The sequence below is a fragment of the Syngnathus typhle genome, linkage group LG1 (genome assembly GCF_033458585.1).
Source record: "Syngnathus typhle isolate RoL2023-S1 ecotype Sweden linkage group LG1, RoL_Styp_1.0, whole genome shotgun sequence".
Classification (NCBI taxonomy): Eukaryota; Metazoa; Chordata; class Actinopteri; order Syngnathiformes; family Syngnathidae; genus Syngnathus; species Syngnathus typhle.
Genome location: NC_083738.1, coordinates 29,152,355 through 29,175,187, shown reverse-complemented (window position 1 = coordinate 29,175,187; position 22,833 = coordinate 29,152,355). Strand labels below are relative to the sequence as shown.

The following is a 22,833-nucleotide window of genomic DNA, read 5'->3' as shown; positions in this document are numbered from 1 at the left end:
AGAACGTCATTTATGCTGTCACTTTTACCCTCAAATCCCCACCCCACCCAGCCGCCGAGTTCCGCACGGACCCGCCCGCCCACGCACGCACTCGGGGGCTTTGCTCGGCGAGCACGAACATGGAGCGTTTTTCTCCCACGATGCAAGACATCTGGCTTGGACGTGCTCCAGAGTAATGCGCGTGGAAGTCCTTTTCGATTGGCGGCGCGATCGACGCGAAGCCGGCCAGCCTACTCACGCGTCGATGCACGCTTTCTACAAGACGATGGGAGAGGCGAGAGGCTAGAGGCGACCGCAGTGCAATCGGGGCTGCAGCAGCGCAATGTTGATTCTGTGGGTTCCGCTCACTTTGCTCTTCGGCTTCATCGTGTCGCACACGTGGAGCACCAAGCGGGCGTCGGAGTTGGGCAAAGCGCCGTCGCCGCCGCACATCGTCTTTATCTTGGCGGACGATCAGGGCTTCCGGGACGTGGGCTACCACGGCTCCGAGATCAAGACGCCCACCCTCGACCGACTGGCTGCACGGGGAGTCAAGCTGGACAACTACTACGTGCAGCCGCTGTGCAGCCCATCCAGGAGCCAGCTCATGACCGGCAGGTACACTGCATGGGAACACGCGGAGGGAAACACTACCGCGGCGCGGCCGTTCCGCGCTGTCGCCGACTGCCGCCACATCGTGACGAGGTTTCCCCATCGATCAGATGCAGACAGTGACGCTGTGAGCGGGCTGTCAGCGATTGAATCGAATCATGTCGGAAAACTAAAGTAAACCCAAACATTCTGAGGACAAAAACAAATAAACAAAAAAACAACAGCAACAGTGTTTCAAACCCAGCACCCTGGTCCAAAAACTATAGTGAAATAACAGGAAAATAAAAACGACAAAGAATCTCAAAGTGTCATAACCTCGGTAAGCGGCCAACGATATGAGATAGCTATGTTTGGTCTCGCCTCAGTGACAATGCTCGATGCAAACGTTGGTATTTTTCCAAGAAGAACGGTACGGACAATCGATATACGGGACGAAAAGTACGTAGAGAAGCCGATTTGACAATGGTGGAGGGTGAGCGAGGTGCCCGACCGCGTGGCGAACCGACGGTCTGAAGCCGCCGCTGCCACGCGGTCTGAAGGCGCCGCCGCGGTCTGAATTCGCCGCCGCCACGGTCTGAAGCCTACGCCGCCGCCGCCACGGTCTGAAGCCTACGCCGCCGCGGACTCTTTTGCACAAAAGAGACAACGTCAGAGACACACGGCCGTGCCGACTTTGCTTTGTCTCGCAGGTACCAGATCCACACGGGGCTCCAGCACTCGGTGATCCGAGCCAGCCAGCCCAACTGCCTCCCCCTGGACCAGGCCACCCTGCCGCAGAAGCTGAAGCAGGTGGGCTACTCCACGCACATGGTGGGCAAGTGGCACCTGGGCTTCTACAAACGCGGCTGTCTGCCCACCCGGCGTGGCTTCGACACCTTCTTTGGCTCGCTGCTGGGAAGCGGCGACTACTACAGCCGCTACAAGTGCGACGGTCCCGGCGCGTGCGGCTACGACCTGCACCAGGGCGAAGAGGCCGCCTGGGAGCAGGACCGCGGCTCGTACTCCACGCTGATGTACACGCAAAAGGCCATCGCGATCTTGGCCCGGCACGACCCCGGCGAGCCCTTGTTCCTCTACCTGGCCTACCAGGCGGCGCATTCGCCGCTGCAGGTCCCGGCCGGCTACCTGGAGCGCTACGCGGGCATCGTCAACCCCCGGCGCCGCAAATACGCCGCCATGGTCTCGTGCCTGGACGAAGCCGTGCGCAATCTGACCCTGGCCCTCAAACGCTACCGTTTCTACCACAACACGGTCCTGGTGTACTCGTCGGACAACGGGGGGCAACCTCTGGTGGGGGGCAGCAACTGGCCCCTGCGGGGGAGCAAGGCCACGCTGTGGGAAGGGGGCATCCGGGCGCCGGGCTTCGTCCACAGCCCCCTGCTGGCAAACAAGGGCACCCGGTGTCGCTCGCTGGTGCACATCACCGACTGGTTCCCCACGTTGGTGACCCTGGGCCAGGGCACCCTGGAAGAGGACCTGCAGCTGGACGGCTACGACGTCTGGGAAGCCATCAGCGAAGGGCGCCCGTCGCCCCGCCGGGACATCCTCCACAACATCGACCCGCTTTACGTCAAGGCCAAAAATGGCTCGTGGAAGGCCGGCCACGGCCTGTGGAACACGGCCGTGAGGGCGGCGCTGCGGGTGGGCCACTGGAAGCTGCTGACGGGGGTCCCCGGTTACGGCGACTGGGTGCCACCGCAGACCTTCAACCCACAGGTACGGGTCTGGGTGGGCGGGGGCATACAAAAGCAGTTCAGGAGCAGTTCAGGAGCAGTTCAGGAGCAGTTCAGGAGCAGTTCAGGAGCAGTTCAGGAGCAGTTCAGGAGCAGTTCAGAAGCAGTTCAGGAGTTTCACTGCATGTTACTGGCTGAAAGCCGACCCGAGACTTAGTCCCGCCTACCTCTTTTTCTCCATCCAGCGGCTGAGCCTGCGTCAGCACAGCGAACGCGTCCGCCGGGACCGCGGCAAGTCCCTGTGGCTGTTCAACATCAGCTCGGACCCCTACGAGCGGGTGGATTTGTCGCAGCGCTACCCGGACGTGGTCAAGAAGATGCTGATGCGGCTCGCCCAGTACAACAAGACGGCAGTGCGTGTGCGCTACCCGCCCAAGGACCCGCGCTCCAACCCGCAGTACAACGGCGGCGTGTGGGGCCCCTGGTACGAGGAGCCGCACGGGGGCCGTCCGCTGACCAACCATCTGAGCGGCAGAGGCGACGGTGAAAAAGGGACTTCAAGTAGGTCAGCGCTAATGTTGCGCAAATAAAGGCATCATCCAACTAGGAAAGGTCCTTGTGCCCAGAAGTCGGGGAATGGGTCAAAAGAGCAAAGTCAGAATCTTGCACAGCAAGTTGTCCTGTCTCGAAATAAAAGCGGTCGTAACGGGCGCTCCGAATAAACGCTTAGCCGACAGTGTCGCACGAATCAAATGAAATGAAAAAGTGAAACGAATCGTGTTGGGCAAGTTTGGCCGAAAGCGCAATCTTTAGGATGAGGACAAAGGGAAATTGCAAAAGAAGAAGCAGACGTTGCAAGAATGTAATGACAGAAAAGGCGGGCGGGGAGAGGGATTTGCCTCGGACCATTCAACCGAGTAAAACTTTTTTTTTTTTTTTTTTATGGCACGAACCACAAGGCACACGTTTTCACTTGACGACCGCTCGGTCTCCAACAGGCAACCCCTGAGGAAATAAAGTCGCTTCTGGAACTCCGGCTTTGTCTGGCCACGGCGCCGTCCGTCCATCCTTCCTTCCCAGGGCATCTGGAATGTGACAGGCAGGTGGGGCGCTTTAGATGCATATGTCCAGCTGGCGCCCAGCCCCATTCCGTCTGCCTGGCCACAGGCTCCTCCCACCCACATCCTGTTTGACATTTGGGATGGGTGGTGGCGTCCCACCCTTCGCCCCTCCCCCCACCTTATATTAAAGGATATAGAATATTAAAAAGAGAGTCAGACATAGTGACACAAAAGTCACAATCAAAACGTTTGTGTAGAAAAAAGTTGATGAAAGTTGAGAATCATTGTGAAAGAGTCTGCATTTACGATTGGGGGGGGGGGGGGAGGTTAAAATGGACCATTTGGAATGGGAAAGAAGGTGGAAAGGAGGCAAAATGCAGGCGGCCAGCACATATGGAGAGTTGCTATTTGCAAAGTAAAGTCCAAAGCACATCTTTGCGCAAGCACCAGTCCAAAGGGACACTTTGAAAGCAACAGTACATCTTTGTGCAAGCACCAGTCCAAAGGGACACTTTGAAAGCAACGTTCCCAAAAAAACAGAGAGACAAAGGTGGAGTCCACCTCAATCCTGCCTGCCTGCCTGCCTGCCTGCCAGGGGAGAAAAGATCTGATCCGGCGACAATGCTTTGGCATCTTTGTGTGGCTTTGCTCTCCCTGGGGGGGATCGGAAGCAGCCCGGTGAGTGTCCAATGGGCCGCAAACAGCAGTCAGCCCGTTACAGGTAAGCCTAAACAGCACGCAGAAGCAAACGGCCGTGTGAGTATTTGGATTCTTTCCAGCCCGCCAGCAGGAAATCATCCAAGCCACTGTCAAGCTGCTGAGCGCCGTTGCCAGCGGAGATTACGACACGTACCGGTCAGTTTCGTAGCGAGCGCTCAGTTGCAATTGCATCCATGTCCGACGCTTCGCCTTTGTGTCTCAGGGAAATGTCCCATCCGGCTCTCTCCAGCTTCGAGCCCGAAAGCCTGGGCGTCCTGGTGCGCGGCTTGGAGTTCCATCGCTTCCTCATGCAGAACAACGGTAACGACCACCTCTCGTTCAAACGAGAAACCATGCCTTGCTCCGTACAGAACAAATAGCGGAACAAAAAGAGTCAGAGGAGGTTACGTTGCAGCCGCCCAGCCCGCATGCTCGCAAATCCCGCGTAAACGCTCCAGCTTCTTGCATGCGTCATGTCGAGCTTGCCGAGGAATTTGCCACCCCTTCCTTGCGGGTGGCGACTCGTTACTTAAGTACTTCATCTCACCCTAAAGAGTCCCTGGCGATTTGGATTGGCGCTAAAGGTCACGGCGCCGCCTGGCCGCTGCCTGGCCGCCGCCTGGCCGCCGCCTGGCCGCTGCCTGGCCGCCATGTCTTTTCAGGGGCGCCCGGACGTGCTGGTCACACGGTAGTGGTGGAGCCCCTGGTGCACATGCTGAGCGAGGACGCCGCCTGCATCGCCTACGTGCGCCTCACCCTGACGCCGGGCCGGCGCGCCAAGGCGGAGGAGACGCGCATCTGGCGCCGAGGCGGCGACGGCACCTGGCGCCACGTCCACTTCCATAGGAGCGTCTCGGTCGCTCCGCACACAAACTGACACAAAGTCCGTCCCCCAAATGACGACGCTGACCTCATTTGTCCCCAAAATGATGACTCCACTAGCCACGCCCACAACCTAGTTGGGAATTTATTTGCAAACACAATCGTCAAAGACATTGGGCAGGCTGCTCGGCACACACACACATACACACCTCAACAAATTCTCTGTCATACACTCTCGCTCATTCTCACACGGAGTAGTCGCCATACACAGTAGCTGGAAATGAATAAAGGTGCATCTCCTGAACCGTTCGTCTGTCCGTCCGTCGGCCACATCGGGACAACGGGGGTGCGCTCTTTGGCCACGGAAGGATGGATGGATGGATAGATAGATAGATAGATAGATGGATAGATACCGTTTTTTTCCATGTATAATGCGCCCCCATGTATAATACGCACCCTAAAAATGGCATGTTGATGCTGGAAAAAAGCCTGTACCCATGTATAATACGCACCCAAATTTTGAGTCCTACTTAAGTCCGTAAACGTAAAATTATTTCAGAAAAAAGAGCATCTTTGGGAACAACCGGATGTTATTCTGCTGATCAGTATCACTGCGCATGCGCTAGCAAACTCGATAGCGAAGAAATGTTTCGGATTTGTGGAGGGTACATTGTGACAGCAAACGAGCAGGTGATCGAGCAAGCGTCTGATACGAGAGCATTGTATTCGTATGGAGCGTGTTTGAAGTGAACAGCAGAGAAGAAAGCGCATCCGTAATGGCAGCCTCCGTATCATATCCGGATAAATAAATAAATAAATACATAAATAAATAAATAAATAAATAAATAAATAAATAAATAAATAAATAAATAAATAAATAAATAAATAAATAAATAAATAAATAAAAAAAATATATATATATTTTTTTGTACCCATGTATAATGCCCACCCCAGATTTTAGGACAATAAATTAGTTAAATTTTGCGCATTATACATGGAAAAAACGGTAGATAGATAGATAGATAGATAGATAGATAGATAGATAGATAGATAGATAGATAGATAGATAGATAGATAGATAGATAGATAGATAGATAGATAGATAGATAGATAGATAGATAGATAGATAGATAGATAGATAGATAGATAGATAGATAGATAGATAGATACATCCTCCCCACCCCCCGAAAAGAAAGGAAGCGTGAAAATGCCGCCAATGGTGAGAAAGAAGAGTCCATCAATCGGAATGAAGACGGCAAAGAAAAGACAAGAAAAGAAAAGGTTAGGCAGCTGCTCAGCTCCATCGTCCACCCGGTCGTCGGCGGCGGCGGCGGAAGTTGCTTTTTGCATGGCCATCGCTCGACTGCTGGACTTTACGCGCCTGGCTTCTGATGGGGCACCTTGATACACACACAAACACACATGCAAAATGGAAAAATGGCATGTCAAAAGGCAAAACTACAATCGCTTTGAAAGAAAAAAAAAAAAAAAGGGGCTTCATGATACAGTATATATTGCGCAATAAAACAAGATGGAATCAATATGGAGGACTATGGAGGGAAGAAAGGTAAAGTCGCTCAATCTGAATGAAAATGGCATTGTGCTGTGAAAATGCAAAAATAAAATGCAAAAAAGAGCAAGCAATGTGTGAGAAGAAAGTCAGAAAAAAAGCTCCTACTCCAGCGTGGGTCGTCGGTCGGGGAAGCCTCGGCGTAAGAGCGCCCGCCGCCGCCGCCGCCGCCGCCGACTGTTCCGAGCGCGTCGATTCGGCCGGCCCGCCACTGTGGAAAACAGCAAGAAAGGGGACCTGAATGACGCCGAGGCTCATCGGATGCCAAAGGCGCTTTTGAAAGGCTCACCGTGTGGCCTCCATCTCATTGTGCCCTTTGGGCTCCGGTGATGCCGCCGAGGCGCCGGCTCCGCTCTCCGTCGTGTCCACCGTGTCCGTGCGGTGGCTCTCGCTCTCTTTCTCCACAAATGCGCCGTCTGCGTGGGAGGACAAGGTTCCGTTGAGAGAGCGAGAGAGAGCAAGAGAGAGAGAGAGAGAGAGAGAGAGCAGCGCTTCCGTCTTTGGGCCGATGCAAAGCGGCAAATATTGCCAAATATACTCGACTGACTTGCCCTTCGACACGTCGGAGGTTGAAAAAAGTAACAAGCTAACAAAAGTGGTTTTCTAGAATGGACACAAAACAGAGTACAGAAGTGTGAAAGGCACAAGCGGACCAACGCCTACCTGGACTTTGAGGTCCAGCGCCGGGGCTTGGTCGCGCTTGCGTCTCGCCAGCACAGCTGCGCCGGCGTCTCCCGATGCCCGAGGCGTGCCTTTCCGTGGCGCTTTGGTCCCGGCGGCGGCGGCGACGGTCTTCCTCGGGCCGCTCGGCAACCTCCACCAAAGATGGCTCAGAATGCCGACGCGCCTCGCCGGCGTCTTTGCGAGACGGGCCGCCTTTCCCTTTGACGGGTAGTCTCGAGCGGAAGGCTTTTGCTTTCGACTCGGGCCTGGTCCAGGCAGTGCCGGCGGATGTCTTAGCCTTGACCAAAGTCCCTTGGGACGGCGCAGCAGTTCCGTTTGTTGGCCCTCTGCTCCTTTTGTCTTGAGCAGATCTGAGCAAAGAATCTGCCTCAGGAGACTTTGACTTGATGGGGATGCGCGATTTGCCTCCCGGCGTTTGCTTTTGAACTCGCCGGGCTGGCTCGGTCGGGCTTTTCAGAGGGACTCCACACGAATCGGGGGGCTCTGCGGCTGACTTTGAGTCTTGCCGAGAAGAGTGGGATGACTCTGTTCCTCGCTCCGACCTGGTAAGAGCGGATTCTGCCGTCTCTGCATTGACGGTCGCATGACCAGTAGAGCCCAGATCCAAACAGGAGGAGTCCCCGTGATGTGCCGGAGCCTCGAGGCTTTCCGGGTCACGGTGATCTTTGGCCCAACAAGTGGAAAGGCCCATTTTGGGGATTTTCAATTTGGCAGACGTGTGATCGAGCTCAGTTATCGACGGAAGCTGCCAATCGGGACTTTGTTCGGAGCGCTCCTCGGTCTTGAGCTCTACTGTTAGGTTGAGGCCGACGTCACGCCAGCCGGCCGGCGCCTCGCCTTCTCGCCCGCCGTTCCCCGATACGGGTCCCTCGAGGGCATGTTGGGCAATTTGGAAAAAAGCAAAAGCGCCCCCGTCCTCCTGGCAGCTCCTCTTGGTCATGTCGATAGCGCCGCTTCGGGTCATTTCAAAAAGTTTCCCTTCCTGGAAGAGAAACGGGTTGGGTTCACTCGTCGGCGTGCTGCCCTCGGTTGGCGTTTTCTCCTCCGGTGTGGTGTCGGCTGTCCCTGGCCGAGACGAGGAGCCCGCTGTCGCCAGAGACGGGGAGCCCGCTGCCGCCAGAGACGGGGAGCCCGCTGCCGCCGGCGGTACCGCCAGATCGAGTATCTCCACTTCCTCCACTTTGCCAAAAGCACAGCATTCCGTCTTGGCAGTGACGCCTTTGGACTCGGTTCTGGGACAGTCAAGTTCCTCCTCTTCCGCGTGGTCGTAGATACAGAACTCGGGGGGTTTGCTCGTTTGACTCGTCGGAACCTCTGGCGCCGCTTCGGCTCGGTCGGTTACGTTAGGTGGAAACGGGGCAGTTTCTCCCGACTTGACCACCTTTTGCTCATGGCTTCTATTTTCCGCATTCAACCTTGCGGAAGGTCCGTCGTCCGTGGCGGCAGCCACAGGCGGCGGCGGCGGCACGGCGGCGGGCTTTTGGACTTTTGAGGAGTTTGTGTGGGCTTCCTCCGGACCGATTGGAGCCGTTGTTTGGCGGACATCCTTTGCCTGCGACCGGTGGTGCGCAGCGGCTGAAACACAAGAGGAGGCAACTTGAATTCGGGGCTGACGGGGAAACCTCACCAGGTGACCTGGCATCCCCGCATTGACACGGTGTGCCTGCCCCTGGGGAACTCCACTGATTTCTTTCTAGCTCTAACGCTTTTGGGAGCTTCGCCGCCACCTCCGCCGCCGTCCTCCGGCCACCGCTTTGAATGGGAAAGAACGGTCAGGATGCAGGATGAGGAAGTGCTCACTTACCTGGTCGTCGCAAGCGAGGGTGTCGCGGGAGAGAGGACTCTTACCGGAACTTGTGTGAACCCGGTCCCGGTCGGCGTGGGCCTGCGGCTGCGGGAAATGCCCAAATGCTCGGTGGGAGGGTTCGGATTGACCGGCGGGATGGTCCCCCGTGAGCGGCAACGCCGGCCGCTCAACGGGGCTGCTCTCTAAGGAGTCGCGAGGAGGCCATTCCTCCTCCTCCTCCTCGCAAGTGCTGGCTTCGATGGAATCTGGGGACTGAAGGGAGGAGGAGTTCCGGTCCAAAACAGGACTGCCCTCCAGCGAGTCTCTGTGGCTTATTGTCAAAGAGTCGCCGTCAGCCGATGACGGACTGAGAGGACGGCAATCTTGCGTGGTGGGCAAGCGCAAGCTGGCGCGCTGCTCGTCAATAGACGTTTGCAAGCGGGCTGAAGGCAACCCTAACTGCAAATGGCCACCGCCGCCGCCGAGCTGCCGAGCGCTCTCTGAAAGGTCCTCGGGTGTGGCGCCAGATTTCAAAGAGTTGGGCCCGCTCCTCGCGTCGGCCTCGCCGAAAGGCGGAGACGCGGTCATGTGGCTGGACGGCGGCGGCTCAATTGTTGGACTCGCGCGCTCTTCTCCGTGGCGCGTACTCGGCTTTTCGCGCACCGCGCCGGGCGGCTGCCTTTGTTGGTCAAGGCGCAGACTTGTGTCATCAGAACTGCCACTCGTCACCCAGTTTGCGGGGGCACCTCGGTTTTCACCGTCACCTTCTGCGGCGCTCTTCTTTCTATCCACCTCGTCGAGCGGAGCCGTCTCAGAATCGAGGGGGACGGACGTCGTCCACGGGCTCGTCGGCGGTCTTCCGTACAAGTCCGACGGTGTTGGCGAAGGCTCTTTTTGAAAGGCTCGCATCAACTCTTTGACTGAGAGGCTGTCCCGGTGTTTTCCCGACCCGGCCGGGGGTGCGGCGGTGCGCGGGTGGCCGTCTTTGAGCGCCGGAGGCGTTTTGGCGGTGCCACGCAACGGCGGCGAGGGCTGGCCACCGTTGCCGCTTTGCCCCACTGCTCCCGCTCTCTGCTGTAAGGATTTAACTTTGTCTTTGACCGAGCCAACGGGCAAGCGGTCAGCTCCTCGTCCGTCTTTTGCTCTCGATGCGGCCAGGCGTGACTCGCCGGTGTCTTCTGCGGATGCATCGGCGCCCCCGTGAGCCGGCCTCTCGGCAGCCTCCCCTATCGCCGCGTCAGAGAGGAGGAGGAGCTCAGGCTCCCTACTTGCCTGGCGGCACGTCCCGCTCCTTAGTATTTGACTGACTTTCTCCAGGTCTTCTTTGACTTTCTCCAGGTCCTTCTCCATGATTTCTAAAGGTACCCTGGAAAGATCAGGCAGGCCTTTCTGAGAGGTGCGGGCTCCCAAGGCGAGGCGCCGTTTCTCCGAGGGACGGGCGGTCAAAATGGCCGTCATTTTCATCAAATCTCCTTTCATCTCCGACACGTCTGACAGGAGGTCCGCTTCCCGCGTCAGCTCCGCTTTGGAAAGCGCCGCTGCTGTCTCTTCGCCTTCCGAGCGATGAGTCAAAATAGAAGGAAAGAATTCAAATGAAAGGAGACAAACATTTGAGAGGGTGGTCAGGCCCAGCCGAGCCGAGCCGAGCCGAGCCGAACCAAGCCAAGCCAAGCCAAGCCAAGCCAAGCCAAGCCAAGCCAAGCGGTGGCAGAGGTACACACGTGACATGCATCATTGAGGAAGGTCCAAAAAGGAAAGCATAGACGTGAAAGTCAAGCTTCAAAGAAAAGAAAGGCACCAAACGAGAAACAAGAGCACGACACAAGATGCAGCAGGCCAAGGCAGCGAGCGACCCACACAGACATAGAGAAAACAAACAGAAGCGCAAGTGCGCTTTTCTTCTTGAAAAAGACCTTACGTTGCTCTCGCCTCGTGTTGTCCATCTGCAGAGAAAGAGACGGACAGGAAAGGCGTCAAGACTCGACAGTTGATGAAAAACAACCAGCCGTCTTTACCTCTTCTTCTGGATCAGAATCAGACTCCTTTTTCCAAAGCAGCCAAGCATGGGAGACAAAAAGTACTTTTTTCGTTTGCTCCCGACAATCCGCAATGAACCGGCGTGGGAGACGACTCACCTTGCGGAAAGACGGCAAGGCCACGTTGAGGTTGCACACGGCGTCATGGCCCAGCGCGGCGCCATAACTCCGGGGGGGCTCCTTGAGAAAGCACAAGCGGCCGCACGGCTCTCGGGCGTCGTCTCGGATCTGCAAAGGCCGGCTCGTTACGCTCGCTACGTCGGAATGCGCCGGGCGGCAAAAACAACAAGACAAACTTTGATGGAAAGCGCCAGCCGGTTCTCCTTGAAGGCAAAAAAGCTGAAGAGATGATGCTGTCCACTTTTGGCCAGGGGGACAAAGTTTCCACAACAGTCCGCATAGATGGGCCTTCCCTCCAGAACCTAAAACAGAGCGAGAGCAATCGCAAGAATTGCTCGCCCGCCCGCCACCGGAAAAAATAGTCCTGCCCCCTCCCCCCCGGGCTCCCGAAGCGCCGGCCACCTCCACATCTCGACTGCGGGCCACCTCGGCGAAGTCGTCTCGCCGCTCCGGCGTTTTGTCCAGTTTGTCGTCGGTCACGCAGAGGCAGCGCAGGTGGCCCTCGCTGGGCTCGTGGTGGCTTTTGGCCAAGATGACAAACTTGGCCATGTACGGCACGCAGATCAGCTCCCGGTACACGCGAGAGGAGAAGTTGACCGACTCGTGGACTTGCCGGCAGTCTATGAGCCAAAACCTAGAAGACGTGAAGGGGCAAACGACCGGTGTGGTTAGGCGAGGTGCGGCGAGGCGAAAGGGACGGACGGACGGACGGCCGGGCACCTGGCGGAAACGTTTGTGGTGAAGGACACGCGATCGCTGGTAAACGTTAAGGGAGTGGTGCCGGTGATGTCTTCCCACTGGGCCGGCGTGGTTCCGCCTGAAAGAGGGACCCCTCCGACTGAGCAAAAGAAAAACGCAGCCGCGCGGAGCCGACGAATCCTACCCGTGATGCTGCAGAGCAGCCGTAAGGTCGGGGCGGAGCGGGAGGAAGCGGCGGGGAGCGGCGAGGTGTTGCCTTTGGGCACAGGGATGGTCACGGTGATGGCTTTGTGGAATTTCCTGCGCCGGGGCTCCAAAGTGACCACGGGGCTGAAGCTGGACCTGTTCCCCAGAGCCCTCCTGACCAGGTCCAAACTCACCGGCTGGGCCTGGAAGCAGACACGCCGGGTTGCCTCGGCCATCTTTTCTTTTGACCGAGATGCCAGATGGTTCGCTCGGCATTCGGGGCACGGGACTGGGACCAATCCCTCCGGCGCGCTTGTACCGTTCACCAAGCGGCTTCCCGTGAATCCGTCGGGCCGATCTAATGCGCGTCCGATACGGAAGCAGACAAATTCGGTCGGTGGCACCGAGGACGTCCAGCCTCTGGCTTTTTGCCGCGAGACAAAAAGGACGGCAGACCGTAACGATGCCGAGTCCAAATGATTGAGGGACAAGCCTTGGGCGGGCCAACCATCTTTTCTGGCTAGCTGGCTGGCAATATGATGATGATAGAACTTTATTCATCCCACAGTGGGGAAAATGTACTTGTCACAGCTGCGCATACGAGTGCAAGAAAACAAGTGCCGAAATATCAAAAAGGATAAATAACAGACAAAGACAAAGACAAGTGCCGCTAGTAGAGACGACACTTGTCTCTACTATTGTCTTTGTCAATATGGCGTACCTGCAGGCCCACCCTGATCTTTTTGGTCAAGGCCCCCTCAGGAAAACGCGCTTGCACTTGGGGCACCACCGTGCTGCTCAGGACGCCTCCTTCCGGACCAATCAGAGCAGCGTCTTGCCTGACCCGCGACACCACCGCAAAGAATTGCGGGAGATCCCTGGCGATGATGCGGCAAATGCGCTTCTTCTGCACCTCCTCCCCAGAGTCCGGCTCTAGTGCGCGACAGAAGGGTGGCGCCAGTGACATCAGGGGGGAGGGGAGGCTTTGGGGGAGGGGAGGGGAGGGGAGGGGAGGGGAGGGGAAGGGACGAGACGGACGGACGCACGCACGGACGGACGCACGGACCTTCATCGTCCGCCGTGTTGAGGATCTGCTTGAGCTCTTCTTGGGTGTGCTCGCAGTGATGCTCTTTCCAGCTCTCTCCCGTTTCACTCCTCAGGATGACCAGCTCCCGCTCGCCACCGCGCAGAGCGGCAAAGTGGGGCACCTCCACCACGACGGGACTGCGTGGCGGCGGCCGAGAAAGGGAGAGCAAAGGTTTACAAAATACGGCCACTTGGGCTCTTTTGTTTTGCAGCCTACCTACCCCAGGAAAGTGGTCCCCGGCGGGCCAAGCTGCACCATTCTGCTCACCAAACTCTCGCCCTCGTTAAGAGGCGGCGGGGCACTGGGGAGGTGGAGCTTCCTGTGGTCGGCCACAGAGAAAAGACACGCACGCTGCACACAAGTGCATGGGGAAAGGAGGGAGGGAGGGAAGGAAGGCGGCCCCCTTACCCGAGCAGCTGGCCTCCAGACAACGCAAGCTCAGCGCCTCGCCTGGCGGCCAGAGCCGGGCCTTGGGCGAGGCGCTGCTGTTTTACCAGCCTGCAGGTCACACGTGTGGGCGCACCGCACGTCCCCGGCGGGATGAGCACGCGCAGGCCGTGGTAGCGGCAACCCCGCATGGACCCGCCCCTGGCGTCCACCATGAAGCTAACCAGGAAGCTGAGCCGAGAGCGGACACACACTTTGAATGCTTGCGATGCAACCTGGCTGATTGCACCTCAAACGTTTCTCGGCAACACACACGACGACACGTATGCGCACGGATCGGCGGGATCTGAAAAGCCTCCGGCTTGCCGCCGTCGCAGGCTTCCACCCAAAGAGAGGGAGGGAGCAAAGAGAACAAGCGGCGGAGGGAGGTTGGCGGCCGAGATCACCTGCTGAGGTCCGCCGCGCCGTCGTGACAAGGAGACCCGGGCCTGAGAGCGTCCACGGCAAAAGCAGAGAGAGAAGAAGGAGAGCGGGTCAGAATCAGGCAGGGAGAGGGAGAGGGAGAGGGAGAGGGAGAGGGAGAGGGAGAGGGAGAGGGAGAGGGAGAGGGAGAGGGAGAGGGAGAGGGAGAGGGAGAGGGAGAGGGAGAGGGAGAGGGAGAGGGAGAGGGAGAGGGAGAGGGAGAGGGAGAGGGAGAGGGAGAGGGAGAGGGAGAGGGAGAGGGAGAGGGAGAGGGAGAGGGAGAGGGAGAGGGAGAGGGAGAGGGAGAGGGAGAGGGAGAGGGAGAGGGAGAGGGAAGGGAAGGGAAGGGAAGGGAAGGGAAGGGAAGGGAAGGGAAGGGAAGGGAAGGGAAGGGAAGGGAAGGGAAGGGAAGGGAAGGGAAGGGAAGGGAAGGGAAGGGAAGGGAAGGGAAGGGAAGGGAAGGGAAGGGAAGGGAAGGGAAGGGAAGGGAAGGGAAGGGAAGGGAAGGGAAGGGAAGGGAAGGGAAGGGAAGGGAAGGGAAGGGAAGGGAAGGGAAGGGAAGGGCAGCCCAGCGCAGCGCAGCGCAGCGCAGCGCAGCGCAGCGCAGCGCAGCGCAGCGCAGCGCAGCCCAGCGTTGTCCGTCCAGTGAAGAGTAATGTAATGAGTAATGTGGCCGCCCACCACTCATACAACACGTGGGAATCACTCTGTCACTTCAGCGGGCGGGCGGGCGGCCGGCGGCATGCTGCTGCGTCATTGGCCGAGACCACGCTCGAGTACTGTGCGTACCCAGAATGTGGAGCAAGGTTGTCCAGATTCTCTGCGCCCCAACTCAGCCGGTAGGAGTTTTGCATCTTTCCCCTCGAAAGCCACCATGTCTGGAATGGGATCAAGCACAAAGCCGCCGCCGCTCAATATAAGAAGCAAAGCGCAAACGGAATCTCTGCGCAGTGCGCATACCTGACAGGTGAGCCTTTCGTCCGTCACGCTTTCAAGTTTCTGCTGGTAGCTTTGGAGCGTGAATGACCTTTCCCAACTGGGTTCCAGATTAGATAGATGATTACCCCAAAAAAAAAAAATGGAGGAACATTGGAGCAGAGTGAGTCAGAGGAGGTGTCAGCGGGTCAGAGGAGACGTCAGCGGGTCAGAGGAAGCGTCAGCGGGTCAGAGCAGTTGCCAGCGGGTCAGAGGAGACGCGAGTGAGTCAGAGGAGACGCGCGAGTCCCACGCGTGCGAGTCAGCTGGATTTGACCCAACCTGCCGGCGTGCGCTCCTTCGTCGCCAAAGTAGTTTGCGTGATCCGGATACTGTCCCGGGAGCGAGTCGTCCCCGAGCTCCCGGAGGTCCTCGGCCCTGAGATAGTCCCCTCCGTCGCCCGTTATGGTGTCGTCGCCTTGAGAGAGAACGAGCGAGCGCTGCGCTTGAGAAAGGCAAAAAGGGCGGAGGCTCGCTCCGGCGGCTGACTGACCTTCTTCGTCCGACACATCCAGTACTTCCGTCATTGTTTCCGGAACATTCAGCTTGTGTTTCTCCGTCACCGTCTGGTGGTGGAATGCCTGCATCAGATTAGCGAGCGGACGGCGGACGGACGGACGGACGGACGGCGCAACGTGCCGTGGTGGTGGTGGTGACCATCTCCTCCGTGACCACCTTCAGCGTGTCCACAACCGAGATGTAGCCCAGGCGCCGCGCTATTCCGAGGGCCGTGTTGCCGTTCTGGCGCCAAAAAGAAGAAAATGCGCAAAATGCCCATGAGCCAACATGCCCGTACGTGCGTGCGTGCGTGCGTGCGTGCGTGCGGCAATGCGGACGTACCGCGGTGACAGCGTTGGGCTTGGCCCCGTGCTGCAGGAGGATGTCGATGATGTGCGTGTTGCCCTGCTGGGCCGCCTGGTGAAGAGGGCCGTAGCCATTCTGCGGGAGCGGCCGGGTTAAGCCAAAGCACCAAGAGTGACCACGCGCGGCGGAGGCGGCGGCGGCGGCGGCGGCTATCGCACCTTGGTCTCCACGGTCACGCTGGCGCCGTTTTGAAGAAGGAAGTTGACCACCTTGCTGTTTCCATAGTGGCACGCCACCATGAGCGGCGTGTAGCCCAGCTGCAAAACAAGTGCGACAAGCTCAAGCGTGCAAAAGGTCAAGGCGGGGCTTTTGCGAGGGAGGCTTCCTATACTTTGGTCTGCTGGTCCAGGTCGGCGCCATTGGTGGCCAGAATCTGGGCGGCGGCGAGCCTGTCGTCCTGCGCTGCCAAATGAAGGGCGCTCAGGCCGCTCTGGAGCGCACAAAGAAAGAAAGGGAAGGAAGGAAGGAAGGAAGGAAGGAAGGAAGGAAGGAAGGCACTTCTTTTTCCACAGAGAGAGAGCCCACTTGCTACCTTGGTGCCGGCGTTGACCCGAGCTCCGTGATTCAGGAGCAGGGCGGCCATGTCGGCGTGGCCCTCCTCCGAAGCCAAATGGAGCGGCGTGACGCCCTGTTTGCTCAGCAGGTGGCTTTGGGCTCCGCGGGCCAGCAGTGCGCGGGCCGTCTCCACTTGGTTCTTCTTGGCCGCGATGTGGAGAGGGGTGTAGCCGTTCTGCAAGAGAGATGTGATCGCGACTGGCTTAAGCCGAGCCGAGCCCCCTCGGAACAATTGACGATGCGGCGGCGCTGCCCGCTCTGCCGCTTGAGCTCTCTGACCTTGGCCACGGCGTGGGGGGACGCGCCTTTGTCCAGAAGCAGAAGCGCCACCTTCTGGTTATCGTAATGTGTGGCAACGTGGAGGGGTGTCAGGCCATTCTAGCACACAAAAGGAAAGATGGCGGCAAAGCCTGACTTTGGCTGTGCGCGAGCCGTCAAGTGTCCCGCAACTACTGGTTGCGATGCCCAGTTGAACATCAGGGGACGTTGAGAATAATTGTCAACTTTGAGACCTGTCTGTGACTTAGGGCGGCTGCTGTACAAATAAACTTGACTCGACGTGACCCACCTTCCCCACGGAATCGGGCAGCGCGTCACGCTGCAACAGAAGTTTGGCCACATCTCGGCTCCCGTACTTTGAGGCGACGTGAAGGGGAGTAAATCCTTTCTGTGGAAAAGACGGCAGAGGTAGAGTGGTGGCAGAAGCATTTGGCGAGCGGAGGATGGGCAAACGGTGGCGCCAAAGCCAACCGAGCCACAGCACACACGGGCGAGCACGCAGGTACCCGCCTTTGTGGGCAGCGAGCGCTCGGCCCCGGCCTCCAGGAGCACCGAGGCGATCTCCGGCTGGCCCTCCTTGGCGGCGATGTGAAGGGCCGTGTAGCCGTTGGCCGTGGCCGCGTCCGGGTGGGCCATGTGTTGCAGCAGCAGCTGGACGATCTCGCTTTTGCCCAGTCGGGCGGCAATGTGGAGCGGGGTCTGCTCCTCCTGAGGAGGCGGCGGCGCCGCACGTGCGTCTCAGCGCGACACCCTTTTTGCGCTTACTCGCGGCGGGCCGGCGGGTGGACACTCACCCGGGCCCTGGCGTCCACCGTGGCTCCGTTCCTCAGCAGACAACGAACCACCTCCACCTGACCGGCCCGGACCGCCATGTGCAAGGAGGTCTCGCCGCGCTGCGCAGATGAGGCCGTTGAAGCCCATTGAAGCCCATTGCGGCGCCGCGCCGCGCCGCACCGCGCCTTTGACTCACAATATTGCTCCTGTCCGGGGACGCCCCGTTTTGCAGCAGCAGCAGGACGATGTTGAGGTGACCCATGAAGGCCGCTACGTGGACGGGCGTCAAGCCGGACTGGAAAGCCACAGGCAAGTGAGCGGGCGGGCGGTCCCCTCCGGAAGCAAAGAGTACGACTCGGTACCTCGGTGACGGCCTGGACCGAGGCTCCGTATTTGACCAGCAACTCCATGACTTTGACTCGGTTCTTCTTACAAGCGATGTGCAGCGGGGTGAAGCCGTTCTGCGGAAGCCACGGCCAGCGTTTTACTGCCGAGCGACGGCTTGGGAACGGGAACAGCCGGCGGCGGCGGTACCAGTGCCCGGGCATCAGGGTCGGCCCGCCGCTCCAACAGCAGCTGGGTGACCCGGAAGTGGCCGCAGTGGGCCGCCACGTGAAGAGCCGTCAGGTAGTCCAAAGTCACGTCGCCGATGGGCGCACTGTGCCGCAGGAGCTGTTTGACGCAGTCCACATGATCGCCTTGGGCCGCCATGTGGAGGGGAGACAGCCCGTTCTAGGGAGCCATGCAGCGTGCGCCCACACACACACACGCACACGCACACACAAACACACACACAGACACGGGGGCTGGCAAGGGCAACACTGATGGGCGGGATGTTGCTTCGGTTGGCCACCTTCGGTACAGAAACCTGTCGTTTGCTCTATTCTTATATAATTGCTTGTTTTCTTTTTGACTCTACGACGCTTGATCCTGGCCAAATGCCAGGACTGAGCCTTTTGTCATACTTTCACTCAACTGCAGCAGTTTGGCCAGCATGAGCGCCGCGCACACCGCCCCGCCCCGCCCCGCCCCGCCCCGCCCCGCCCCTTCCGCTGGCGTAAACGTGTCAACCTTTGTCCTGGCCAGTAGAGGCGCTCCTCGCTCCAGGAGGAGCTCAACGGCGGAGTCATGGCCACTCCGGGCGGCGCAGTGGAGCGGGGTGAGGCCGTCCTGCGGATGAGAAGGCGTCGACAGCAGCGGCGCACGACGTCAAATGGCGGGATGAGAAATGTTGCAAATCGCGCTCAATTCATGCAAAAAAGTCTCAAGGAGCTTCACGTGCCTGCCGTTGACAGATCTGAATGGTGGATGGATGGATGGATGGATGGATGGATGGATGGATGGATGGATGGATGGAGGGATAGATGGAGGGATAGAGGGATGGACGGACGGACGGACAGAGGGATGGAGGCGAGCGCTCACCCTGGTTTTGGCATCTATCTGAGAGCCGCGATCCAGAAGCAGGCACACCATGGCGCCGTTGCCGCGCTTGGACGCCACGTGAAGGGGGGTGATGGCGTTCTGCACGGCCGCGAGAAAGCGCCATTATTTGACCGTCCGAGCGCCGGATTCCGGCTCTCGGGCTCTCACCCTGGCGAGGAAGTCCACGGCCGCCCCTCGGTTGAGCAGGAGCGTGGCCACGTTGACGTTGCCGTAGTGGGCGGCGATGTGCAGCGGCGTGAATCCGCTCTAGGGGGCGGGAGAAAAAGGAACGTGAAGATGGGACTCGCGCCAAAGAAAAGGGAAGAAAGCAGTCTAAGACACGCTGCCGGCAAAAGCAAAATTCGGTGCCGTCACGCGTCACAAGTCAAAGACGGAGGCCGCAACGGCGAAAGAGCAAGACAGCGCCAAAGGTACTCCTCCCACACTGCCGGAATAAAAAGGGGGCCGCCTCTTTTTTCCTCTCAATCCAATGGCGATGAGCTCTCAGCCCGCCTCAGGCCTTTCTCCCACCAAATGACGCACGCGGCAGGTAGGAGGAGTGCCCAAACGTCCGCCTCACCGTGCGGGCGAGTCGGGCTCAGGTGAAAAAGTCGTCAAAGGCGGGACGGGCAAGCGACGGGGATGCCTGGGACAGAGGGAGGGAGGCAGGCAGGCAGGCAGGCAGGCAGGCAGGCAGGGAGGGCTGCCAAGAGCCTCTGAAGTGCGTGCGTATGGGCTTCGTTTGCAACAGGCTCCAACCCAAATGAAAGCTTTCAGATCAAGGCAGCGAACTTTGAAGCGTCACAAAGTTGTCACGCACGTTGCAAGGAACCTGTTGCAGGTTTGAATGTCAATTTTAGCAGCCCTCCCTCCGGTCCAGACGGCTGATGACGAGGCATGCAATGTTAGGACATCTATCCAGGGCTGGCTGGCTGGCTGGCTGGCTGGCTGGCGCACGCACGCACACACACACACACACAAACACACACACACACACACACACACACACAAAAGCATGCTAATGTGACAGAGTCCAAACATTCCCAAGGCAAAACGGGAACACGGAAAGAAGAGCCAGGGGCCACCGAGCCAGAGCCAAAAACAAGTCGAGAAAGGCAGGCGCTCCCAAACGGCAACGACATCTACCTCGGTGCTTCTATTGACCATCATCTGAAGCGGGGGACACCACGGAAGAAAAGCTCAGTCAGTCAAACTCGACAAGGCGGGGGGCCACGCTGCAAAGTCAGAGGTCATCTGAGTCGGCCTTCAAAGGAAGACGCAAAGGGAGCCCCGTGCCGTGCGTGCAGTCGGCGCGCCGGGCTGGCCAAAAGTCACAGAGAAGGGTCGCCGAGGGCGGGGCTCAGGCAGAGCCCGCTCGAGTTCCAACTCTGCCTCAGGCCCACCCACCTTGGAGCGGACGTCGGCGTTGTGGTCGCTCTGGAGCAGCAAGGCCGCTGATTTGGTGTCGTCCTTGCGGGCCGCGATGTGCAGGGCAGGCAAGCGCACTTTGCCCTTGGTGTCGTTCTCCAGCAAGACAGACACCACCTGCTCGTGGCCTTGCTGGAGGGCGATGGCCAGAGGAGTGAAGCCGTCCTAAGACAGAAATACAATGCGCCGAGTGAGCCGGCCCGCCTGCAGCCAGACCACACTTTGGAGCCGGTCCCCACCTCCGTGGCGGCACTCTGGTTGCCTCCGTTCTCCAGGAGGTACCGCACCACCTCCAGGTGGTTCTCCTGCGCCGCCATGTAGAGCGGAGTGAATCCATTCTGCAAGCGTAAACACGGCGGGGGTGGGGGTGGGGGTATTGTTTGTATTTCGCTCAGGAAAAGGGCCCGACCCGACCCGGCCTGCCCGCTCACCTGAGACTGGCCGTTGATGTCAGCACCTCGCTTGACCAGTACCTTCACCACCTCGGCCTGCCCGGCCAGAGCGGAGATGTGCAGAGCCGTGTTTCCTTTCTAAATGAGCAAAGGGCCCAAGCGCACATCACGTTACATCATGTGACGTCACGTGGCGTTACATCACGTTACGTCACATTACGTCACGTCACGTTACGTCACGTCACGTCACACCACGTAACATCACGGTACATCACGCGACGTCACGTTACGTCACGTTACGTCGCGTCACGTCACGTTACGTTACGCCACGTCACATCACGTTACGTCACGTACGTTATGTCACGTTACGTTACGTCACGTTACGTTACGTCACGTTACGTTACGCTTAGATGACGCCCTCCAGGCACACCTTGGTTGCAGAGTTCAAGGCCACTCCCCCTTCCAGCAGCTCCTCGACAAGCGCCACGTGACCCTCCTTGGCTGCCAGGTGCAGTGCGTTGAGTCCGTTCTGAGAAAGGAGAAGAGGATGCTTTGAGGATGCTCGGAGGATGATCGGAGGATGCTCGGAGGATACTGAGGACGCCACGCTCCGAGGACGCTCTGACCCTTCCGCTCAAACGTGGCCACCCAGGTTGAAGCGGATCGTTCACATGACACAAAATGTGCTTTTACCTGATTGCTGGTGTTGATGTCCACGCCGCCTTTCAGATACTCCAACACCTTGTCGATGTTACCGGCCCTGGCCGCGCGCAGGAAGCTGGTGTTGCTGTCAGACTGCAAGAGACCGCACTTCAGCCAACGCGGCCCCCGTTTGAAACAGTCACGGCAATACGGATCGCAGCGGTTACGTGGGCCACGAAGCCGACCCGTATCGTCGTGGAACGCGGTCGGGAGAGCCTGATCATGGGATTGTTTCAAGCAAAGGGCTTTGGAGTGGCTCGATGGCCCATCAGATGTTTACTTTGTGACAAGACTGAAATGCTTTTGCCACCCCGGCCGTGCCGTGCGGACGGATGGATGGATGGATGGATGGATGGATGGATGGACGGACGGACGGACGGACGGACGGACGGACGGACGGACGGATGGGTCTTTTTGGCATATACTATGGGGCGCTCGGTCCCTGCTCACATTGGAAGCGTGTTGAGGGGAGCCGCCTCCAGAGCAATCCCCCTTTTAGCTGCTGGGCCCTGCAGAGTCACAACAGGCAGATTAGGAAAACTCTAATCCGGGATTTGCTCAATCCGCGTTCACGGCCGTTCAGAGCCGGGGCCGAGCGCGTGCCGGCCGATGAGCCGTCAGACTGTCAACTGACAAGATGGCCACAAAAACAACACGCTTGAAGTTAATCAAATGCTAACAAGAAGCAACATTCCCCATTTTGCAGCGTACACATTCTTTTGCTCTTCATGCTGTGTGCGTGCGGGCGTGCGCGCGTGTGTGTGCGCGGGTGTGCGTGCTCTTGGATGCGCTACAACTAAATGCCTTGACTTGCCAACCAAAGAGACAGAGGGCGGAACCATCAACCTGAGCCGGCCCCCCCATCACAGGAACGCCACATCAATTCAACCTTGCGGCCCCCAAAAGACAAGAAAGCTGCAAGGCGTATTTCCGTTTGCAAAACGGTGCCGGGGCGGGGCGGGGCTCGAGGCCAGCGCCGGCCCAGCCCCCGGCCAAGAAAAGCACGGGCTGCCGACAAAGGGCAAATTGACGAATCAGGTGGGCCGACCGGAGCGGGGCCGACTGGAGCGGGGCCGAAGGCGGCGTCCCACGGCATTTTATTTACCGCCACTCAAGTTCAACACTTGGCTCGGGATTTTTGGGCGGAGATCCGGCTTGGCTCGCCAGGATAACTTGAAGTGTCTTCAGCGGTCAAGTACGCCTTTGCCTGGCTCGGGACAAAAACTGAAGGGCCAATGAGCCGCTTTTTCACCATTTGCCTGCCGGCAGGGCCCGGAACGGCAGACAAAACCGCTTTGACCGTTAGCTTGGTGTTTGCCCAGAACAAGGACAAGCGGGCGCGAGAGGGAACGTGGAGAGGGACTGTGACGCCGTCGTTGGCGATGAGGGGCGGATGAGAGGACGCGGCGTGGAGAAAGCGCAGGACGCGCCGAACGGGATGAGCGAGTACCTTGCGCCTTCGTTCCGCCTGCTCCCGGGAGCGCCGCCTTCTCTCCTTTGCTTTCTCCAGGGCCTTCAGGTCGGCAGGTGGATCCATCTCCGACCTGGCCTTCTTAATGTGGGCGGCGGCGTGCGCCAT

The 22,833-nt window shown here is 58.7% G+C and overlaps 3 protein-coding genes across 4 annotated transcripts in view; 1 reads left to right on the top strand and 2 right to left on the bottom strand.

The window, feature by feature from the left end:
- Positions 1-487, bottom strand: part of aco1 (aconitase 1, soluble) — an 8,425-nt gene extending 7,938 nt beyond the window's left edge. Inside the window, exon 1 of the mRNA XM_061289076.1 lies at positions 349-487. The gene's annotated coding sequence lies outside the window, so the exon portion shown is untranslated. The remainder of the gene's footprint in view (positions 1-348) is intronic.
- Positions 190-5,150, top strand: arsj (arylsulfatase family, member J). Of its 2 annotated transcripts, XM_061290128.1 has the most exons (7): positions 190-597; positions 1,281-2,307; positions 2,510-2,825; positions 3,263-4,046; positions 4,105-4,180; positions 4,248-4,345; positions 4,687-5,150. In XM_061290128.1, the coding sequence occupies exons 1-4, from the start codon at positions 323-325 to the stop codon at positions 3,271-3,273; spliced, it is 1,629 nt and encodes a 542-aa protein (XP_061146112.1). In that variant the 5' UTR covers positions 190-322; the 3' UTR covers positions 3,274-4,046; positions 4,105-4,180; positions 4,248-4,345; positions 4,687-5,150. The 2 variants fall into 2 exon arrangements, with proteins under 2 accessions (XP_061146112.1, XP_061146030.1); XM_061290046.1 differs by lacking the exons at positions 3,263-4,046; positions 4,105-4,180; positions 4,248-4,345; positions 4,687-5,150 and having other exon boundaries at positions 2,510-2,987.
- Positions 4,974-22,833, bottom strand: LOC133159609 (ankyrin-3-like). Its single transcript, XM_061286801.1, has 45 exons — positions 22,507-22,833; positions 21,705-21,763; positions 21,422-21,470; positions 21,246-21,362; positions 20,983-21,081; positions 20,592-20,690; positions 20,400-20,498; positions 20,140-20,325; positions 19,879-19,902; positions 18,901-18,999; positions 18,733-18,831; positions 18,382-18,480; positions 17,845-18,042; positions 17,673-17,771; positions 17,507-17,605; positions 17,331-17,429; positions 17,047-17,244; positions 16,826-16,924; positions 16,537-16,635; positions 16,235-16,432; positions 16,034-16,132; positions 15,861-15,959; positions 15,679-15,777; positions 15,478-15,579; positions 15,332-15,404; positions 15,121-15,256; positions 14,824-14,899; positions 14,653-14,741; positions 13,848-13,889; positions 13,423-13,632; positions 13,235-13,333; positions 12,994-13,151; positions 12,649-12,860; positions 11,926-12,130; positions 11,763-11,859; positions 11,445-11,676; positions 11,219-11,344; positions 11,022-11,150; positions 10,902-10,928; positions 10,805-10,829; positions 8,949-10,439; positions 7,080-8,675; positions 6,706-6,832; positions 6,525-6,627; positions 4,974-6,246 (listed from the first exon to the last, which is right to left on the bottom strand). The coding sequence occupies exons 1-45, from the start codon at positions 22,831-22,833 to the stop codon at positions 6,220-6,222; spliced, it is 8,124 nt and encodes a 2,707-aa protein (XP_061142785.1). The 3' UTR covers positions 4,974-6,219.